Source organism: Lygodium microphyllum, chromosome 27, assembly GCF_053477565.2.
Source record: "Lygodium microphyllum isolate KBCC chromosome 27, Lygodium_microphyllum_v1.1.10, whole genome shotgun sequence".
NCBI lineage: Eukaryota > Viridiplantae > Streptophyta > Polypodiopsida > Schizaeales > Lygodiaceae > Lygodium > Lygodium microphyllum.
The window spans coordinates 107,978,240-107,986,660 of record NC_141161.1 but is presented as its reverse complement, the minus strand read 5'-3'; the positions used below and the strand labels follow the sequence as shown (position 1 = coordinate 107,986,660).

Below are 8,421 nucleotides of genomic sequence, written 5' to 3'. Positions count from 1 at the left end.
AGCAGTGTATAGCAGCGGCAGCATCAGCATCATCATTATATTGTGTTTTACTGTCCTCTTGCATGATCACAGTACATAAAACAAATCACATGCTTTCTCTGAATTATGCGGGAACTTCGAAGCCGAGTCTGGAATCTAGATAAACGGCCCTACTCAGTTCAGTTCAGTATAATGCATATCCACTCGTGTTTTACGAGGCAAATCGAAGCAGAAGCGCATGCCATCCTGACGTGTTTTTACTTCTGCTTTATGTGACTGTAAGAAATAGTGATATGCTCATCGCTCACGTTTACCTCACTCTCTCTCTCCTCTTTACGTGACTGTAAGAAATAGTGATATGCTCATCGCTGACGTTTACGGGGTCTCTCTCTCTCTCTCTCTCTCTCTCTCTCTCTCTCAGAATAGCTATATATAGACATGGCCTGCATGTGCAAGCTCAAAACATTGTGGGTTGATGCACCAGCTAGAAGAGCCGCAACCAACCTCCTAAAGTCTCCGTTAGCGTAAGTCAGTGCATATCGTGTAATTGTGATCACAATATAATTAACATATTCTTCGACTGTATGAGACCGTAGTTAATCATGAGGATAGTCGACTGTGCATGCAGGTGAACATGTCGCTGTATCAGACACCCGTGTATGTGATCGGGGGGCAGGGTGGCAATGCGTTTTCTTACGACCAGAGCAGGAATGGGAAGATCATGAGGAAGATCGGAGTGTGGGCGGGCGAGTGGCAACTGCGAGGCATCCGGATCTGGATGTCGGGCACCGACAACCCAGTCACCTACGGCACGGCCACGGGCTCTTACAAGGAGTACACGTTCGCGGATGGAGAGCGCATCACCAGATTGTCCTTGTGGGGCAATGGTGCAGGTAAATATAGCACTAATAATCACCATCATCACGATCAGAGTAGCATCAGTAGTGTTAGAAGGACGGCAAAAGGATTAGAAATCATCAAGATTGAAGGTGCTCGTATTTGCTCCCAAGCACGCTTTCCATGGATATTGCATGGGTGTCTTACATAGCCATGCATGTTGCTATTAGTAAATCTATAGGAGAAATTTTGAACCCATGTTTGCGAGGCAGCAAGGCTATCAGTTAATGTGCTTGCCATTGGGGCTTCAATAATGATATCTTGTGATGAAGTCCTCTTTGATATCTACCTCAATATGCTTGCTAGTGTGTTCCTTTTGTCACCCAAATATATCTTTTCTTTTGCAACCTCCCTTCAAAAGCAACACAATTAGTCCCTTTAATGGGCTAGTATCCCTCATGTACATAATACCACATAGGTATCTCCTATAGAAACTTTCATTCTTAATTATGTTAGTTGGGACATAGCATAGAAGCATTGGCAAACAATTGGCCTCGACAACAAAATAACAAACCCTTGCACTACTTAATCGTAATCTACAATTCAAACATTTGAAATGCTCATGATCCATTCTTCTTGTGGATGTTTTCAACATCCTCGAGTTGTGGCGATTCATATGCTTATATAGCATAGCAAGTGAAGTGTCTAATCCAAAGCATAACAATCCAAAAGGGTTGCAATGATCCTAACAAAACCAAAACTACTGCTCAAAAGTTAAGTAACTTTACCAAAGGAACTTGCATAGACTAATACTTCCACATTTTTAGACTATTTCAAATATCATTCAAACGATTTATCAAATATTCAACTTGTAATGCCACAGAGCATATAGTACATCATTGCTTTGGTAATATTTAGCTAGTTAGTGCATGCATAGTTGTTCTATGGTTTCATTTTACTGCTTTAGACTTGGATCCAATTATGAACTTATGAGTTGAAAATGACAAGATATTAAAAATGCAATCAATAAGTTCTACATAAAATTAGTTTAAACAATATAGAATCATCCTTTCATTGTATTATGGATCAAAAGGCTTAGCTTGTATAGTCTTCTACATTGGAAATGTAATCTTTCAAGCTTAATTTAGCTCATATTTAAGAATAAAACTCTAGTGTTTCAAAAATGACTTTCTCACTTACACATACTTAAACACACATGCATATGTTTACTTGTACGTATACATATATGCCAATTGCAATAAGTATACATGGATGTATGCATGTGTGTGTGTGTGTGTATGTATATTTGTATTTATGTTATATACTTTGGTTCTAGATTCTAACAATGGTGTAACTTTTCCAGGTACACGTTCAGGAGGCGTTAGATTCTTCACCACAACAGGAGGCGAGTTTTTCCATTATATGACATCTTGGGGCTTACAACAAGAGTACCCAATTGATGTGGCATCCGGTCTCTGTGTGGGTATTGTAGGAAGAGCTAATGCTGACATTGATGCATTGGGGTTCTATTTCTTAAAGTCCATAGCCTCTGCTCGCATGATCAATGTAAGCTATCCTACCTTGGACTTAGAGACAGCTGGAATTATTCCCGTCACGCTTGATTCATACAGTGATTCCAATAATGCAGGTACCCCACATAACTCACGAAATTAAATTTAAGCAAAATTGCAGTCAAATATTTAAATGAAAAATTGTGCAAGTGTATACACAAAATTTGTGCTAGGGTCTCACCTCCTTAGTGATTTGAATAATGTGATTGCATACTACTCAATCAAGCAAGTCACTAGTTGGTAGGTCACTATTGTTGATCATTGTGTAAAGGATGCTACTAGTGATGATCAGTGCATGTTGGATATCCTTCTCCCTCTAGACTTGCTAGTGATGAGGGTAGACCTAATTAGTGTTATAGGAGCATACATATGTTGCCATCTGAGCTACCGAGTTGTAATTTGACCTTCTAAATGTGGGACTAAAAGATCTTCACTTTAAACTATATGGTTGTCTGTACAGCATACGTCGCCAAACTGTTTTGTAGGACACCTTGTAGTAAATATGGGCGTCAAATTACCTACACTTATATTTCTACACTGACATGGTTGTATATGCCCGTATCATGAGTACAGGCTCTATTTCCAAGGATTGGACATTCTCTGGGAGCCGACAAGTGACGATCTCATCGTCATGGACGGTCACTACGGGGATCGAGTATCATGCCAGTATAACTGTGCAAGCAGGGATCCCCCTTGTTGCGGAAGTGTCAGGAGAGTTTGGATGGTCAGTGAGCGTCTCAGGAAGCTACACGACCACTCACGAGGAGAGTCGAACCCTCAGCTGGAACCAATCCGGAACCCTTCAGCCGGGTCAGTGGATCTCCATCCAAGCCACCACCCGGAGAGGAAACATCACACTACCCTACCAGGCGACCATGGAGATCACCCTCCAGTCCGGCCAAGTATTTTCATACCCCATCTCGTCTATGTATTCTGGCGTGGATTATACTAGTGTCCAAATAACCAGTACCGGAACTAGATCAGCAGCAGATGAGGTCGACGATCAAGCGGCTGATCCAGGCGTCGCCACTACTCTAAGTACTAAGCAGCCTGATAAAGAAGTCAACGAGTGCAAACTCCTCTATACCACCTGAATAATCCGCTACTCGTGATATTCCAAGAGATATTGCCGGTCTGGTTCCCATGCACGAAAATAATTTTCTCTTTCTCAGCTGTAATTTCTAGGAGTGGTCATACTTCCTTGTTTTCCCTTCACATGTTATCATGGACCGACCTTCATTAACGTAAATGCAACTCGATAGCCTCTCGTTAAATAATATATCGCAGCTTCCCCTACTTCTATCATGGGCTTCATCTACACCTCTACTTGTATCATGTGGTTTTTAGTAGTATGCGGTGACATAACCTAATCACGCATGTAAAGTCATAGGACCTATCTTATGCACATGGAAATGGGACCTCTACTTGTATCATGTGGTTTTTAGTAGTATGCGGTGACATAACCTAATCACGCATGTAAAGTCATAGGACCTATCTTATGCACATGGAAATGGGCGTCTTCTCTTGGATGCAAACTTCAAAGCTTTCTATCAATGTGAATTAAACTTTTAGTATGCACATACACATTTCAAAACTCTCGATGAATGAGAAATGAAAATGCGATAATTAGACACACAATTGAGAAACTTTTGGAAGGAGTTGAAGAGTCATTTCCAAGAAAGGGTGTGCTTATCGATCATCATGGTCCTAGGTGCTTTCAATGGGAATTTGTGTGAAGAGAAAATTGTACTCTTCACTAGAACCTATTCTATACCAACTTGAAGGTGGAAAATTTCCCATCCTATGTAGTCCATAGCTAATTTTTGAGTTTAACTCGAATGCCTACTCAATATTTGAGTGCTAGATCTTGGCTTTAAGGGAGGCATATGTCCAAATATTTACTAATAAAAATGTATTTACTGAATCAGCTAGTACCAAAGCTACCTTGAATTTTTAAATAAGGGAGCTACATTCCCAAAGAAGGGCTTTTATATGCATCTAACCTAAACTAGACACAATGAGAATCTTAGGAAACAAAGCAACTTGTTACAATCATTGAAATACTCTCCATTGAGCTTGTACCCCAACTCTAAGTAGATAAATAAATATACATTTATCATTTATGATATCCAAGTATATTCTTATGTTCAAATCAATGCTATCACAATAAAGGGTCAGTCCATAATGGACTACCAACTATGCTAAAAGGTTTGTGCTCCCTTTACATGTTTTTGTGTAAATAAACAAGGGGAAATAGGGTGGTTTGCACTTTTACTACTTACAATCTCCATTGAACTTGTACCCAAACTCTAAGAAGATAAAGAAATATACATTTATCATTTATGATATCCAAGTATATTCTTATGTCCAAATCAATGTCATCACAATAGAGGGTCAGTCCATAATAGATAACCAACTATGCTAAAAGGTTCCTGCTCCCTTTACATATTTTTGTGTAAATAAATAAGGGGAAACATGGTGGTTTACACTTTTACTACTTACACCAAATAAGTGGTCTCCATAATTGTAATGTGGATGGAAAGCTTGCTTTATGGCTATGCTAAGGTAATCTCCAAACTATGCTATCATGGAGGCCCATGTGTACACACAAAATTTTGTGTCCATATAGTTCACGCATGGGATTAACCATGTTTTGTAAGGCTTGTGTGTGTGTGTGTGTGTGTGTGTGTGTGTGTGTGTGATCCTCTCATAATCTCTTCTTTGCCCAATGCTACAATAAGAAAGAGATACTCATTATAACAAATCTTGAATAGCCTCTCCACAAGTCTCCTAATGCCATGGCATTCCATACACTCTATCTAGAGTGCTTGGTCGCCATCAAATGACCAATGTATACATACTAAAAAAAAGTAATATACAATAAACATTAAAGAAAATGAATAATTAGAGGATAATATAAGTTTACAAATTTTACTTTGAAGGAGATTAAGCCATTGCTCCTCAGATATACTCATAAACTAACACTACATTCCACATTTTTCTATGACTTCCACATGCCAGGATTCTCCTTTAAGTCATTTTTTACCATCTTTCACTTGTCTTGATGAAGCCATCAAAGTTTGTCTAGGCCATAATTATAGGCATCATGTTGTTATGTAGTTTTGTTAAGATAGCTTGGTCTTTTACCTTTGCATGTATGGTAGTTGCTTCCAATTAAGATAAATCAATAAAACTTGGGTCTTTAATAATCCACAATTAAGGACCTTGTTTATTACTTCATTTTTCTTAATGCATATAACTTTGTTGGCCTAGGATGGATTTATTACATAAGTCGACGAGGGGGAGCGATCAAGAAGTTGAATGAGCAACATGAGAAGATGCATGATCTTCTAAGCCTTGGCTTTTGCACATTATGAGGCTCAATGTACCATTTTCATTCATTGCACTACATGAGGCTTAATGTGGCTATACATAGTCAATACACACGCATCTACATGACAGTTCACATCCTTATTAATTGAGTACAAATGTATTACATACATACAATCTAGATAATTTGCCGATCAATACGAATTTCAAGGAGAGAGAGTAAGGTCCATGACGGGCAACAATAACTTATATTTAAATGATTCATAACTTCATGATATTTGTGAGTGGGATGTCCTGATGGAGGAGGAGAGTACCTCTTTAATGAGTTCAATGGCTTTTTGAGATCGCATGGGATAAAGAGAGAGTTTAATTTCAAGTATATGCTAGAGCAAAACGGGGTTGCAGAAATAAAAAATAACCATATTGGAGAAGTTTCATGGCTAAAAATAATTATATTCATATGCCACAAGAGCTACTAAAGAAGCTTGATCCGAAAGACTAAAAAATATATTTTCATTAGATGCTTCTTAGGGAAAAAATGATATCGCTACTATAATCCTATTATAGTTGAGTTTAGAGTGAGCATGGATGTTATTTTTTTATCAAATGAGTAGTTGGTATGCATTTAAAGGTGATGTATCGGATAATGATCATCATCATGATAGTTATATGCAGATAGAAAATTAAGAATCACAGAGCCTTAGTGGATTAGAAACATCATTTAGTACTATATCTATAGATAGCCCTTGGTTCGGGAGACTAAGGAGTAGTCCCACATCTTTAGGTATATCTACTAGTGTTGCAGGTAAAGACAAATGGAAGAAGAAAGTGTCAAATGGTAATAATGCATCCACTAGTCATTTGGGATTTAATCGAGATTCTAGTGGTTTTGAGAGTTTAGAAGATGAGCTTGGTATTCCAAGTGTACAAAGAGCACATAGCAATGTAAGGCTCCTTTGAGTGATCTACTGGTCCGTAAGTCTAGCAAGGCGATATATCCTATCAAAAGTTTGGTTTTAAAGGCTATGCAACTCACCATTATGCTTACATTGTAAAGGTGGTTGAGGATGATGAGTCCACTTATTTTTAGGATACTATTGGACATGCTCATTGGGATACAACAATGGATTAGCAAATAGTTGCATTAGAGGCTAATAAGACTTAGAATCTAGTACGATTGTCTAAGGGCAAGGAAGCCATTCGATATAAGTGGGCCTAAAAAATTAAGCATAATGTAAATAGTTCTACTAACATGTATAAGGTTAGGATGGTTGCAAAAGGCTATGCTCAAACATGTGGCATAGATTATGAAGAGACATTCAGTCCAATTACTAGGATGGCAGCTATTAGATGTATGGCTATTTTGGCAGCAACCAAAGGTTGGAGTTTGTAGCAAATAGATGTAAATAATTCCTTCTTGCATGGTCAATTGCAAGATGTATATATAATGCAGCTAGTAGGTTATGAGGATTTAGAGCATCCCCTATATGTATGCAGATTAAAGAGGACACTCTCTGAGCTGAAGCAAGCACCTACAGCATGGTCTAACAAAATCAGAGATTATCTTGTGAACATTGGTTTTTATGTTTCTGATGTTGAGCACTTATTTTATGTGAGAAAGGGAGATGCAATTTTATTCATCATAGTTATCTATGTGGATGACTTGGTTCTTATAGGTGATAGTGATAGTGATAGTGGGATATTACTAAACTCAAGGACCTTTAAAAGAAGAAGTTTAAGATGAAGGATTTGGGTGAGCTTAGGTGCTTTCTTGGTATTGAGGTGATGAGATGTGATGATGGTATGAGGATATTAGTATATGGCTATCCCAAAGGCAGTATGACTTGGATATGTTGTCCAAGTATGGTATGACCACATGTAAGCCTCTTTCAATACCATTGGAGCAAATGTAAAGTTGAGCACTCATGTTGGGGATGAGATAAAAGACTATACTATGATCATAAGGATAGAAGGAAGTTTGATTTACATGACTTTCTCAAGGCCAAACTTGCGTTATGTTGTTAGCCTTCTTAGTTAATTTATGGAGATGTCTAGAAAGCCTCATTGGGATGTAGTTAGAAGCATATTGAGGTATGTGAAGTCCACTTTGAATTATGAACTTTTATGAGGCAAGTAAGGATACACATGTATTTGGATACACAAATGCAAATTGGGCTGGTTGATCAACCAACAGATTCATGTTTTTCCTTCATTGTGTAGTAGTCATGGAGTAGCAAAAAGCAACCTACACTGAGTAGTACAAAGGTGCTGCTAGGGCAACATGTGAGGTGGTATGGTTGTAGAAGTTATTGGATGATTTGGATGTATAAGGAGATGTCCAATTTGTCATTCATTGTGATAACATGAGTAGCACACAATTATCTAAGTGCTCTATGCTAGGATAAAACATATAGAGGTGCACTACAACTTTGTAAGAGAGAAATAACCAAATATAATCTTGTAACCCGTTCTATAAATATAATCATGTAAGTTTTACTAAATAAAATAACCCTTCTTTTGATCGCATGTAGCACACTTACATTTTTAAAGGTGACCCCCCAAGCTTACTATGCCACTTTTCTTTAAATTATATATTATCATATGTACATTGTATTGTGGGTGAAAGAAGAAGAAGAAACTAGCAAGAAAATATTTTAGCCTCCATCTCTCTTGTTATGTTCTTGAGTGAGCTTCCTCTTGTGTG

The 8,421-nt window shown here is 38.0% G+C and overlaps 1 protein-coding gene across 1 annotated transcript; it reads left to right on the top strand.

Annotated features, from left to right (window-relative positions):
* The first annotated feature begins 382 nt into the window (after positions 1-382).
* On the top strand, positions 383-3,687 carry LOC148012695 (uncharacterized). The gene is made up of 4 exons (XM_087668821.1): positions 383-503; positions 608-872; positions 2,180-2,464; positions 2,961-3,687. The coding sequence occupies exons 2-4, from the start codon at positions 614-616 to the stop codon at positions 3,479-3,481; spliced, it is 1,065 nt and encodes a 354-aa protein (XP_087524947.1). The 5' UTR covers positions 383-503; positions 608-613; the 3' UTR covers positions 3,482-3,687.
* The last annotated feature ends 4,734 nt before the right edge of the window (positions 3,688-8,421 follow it).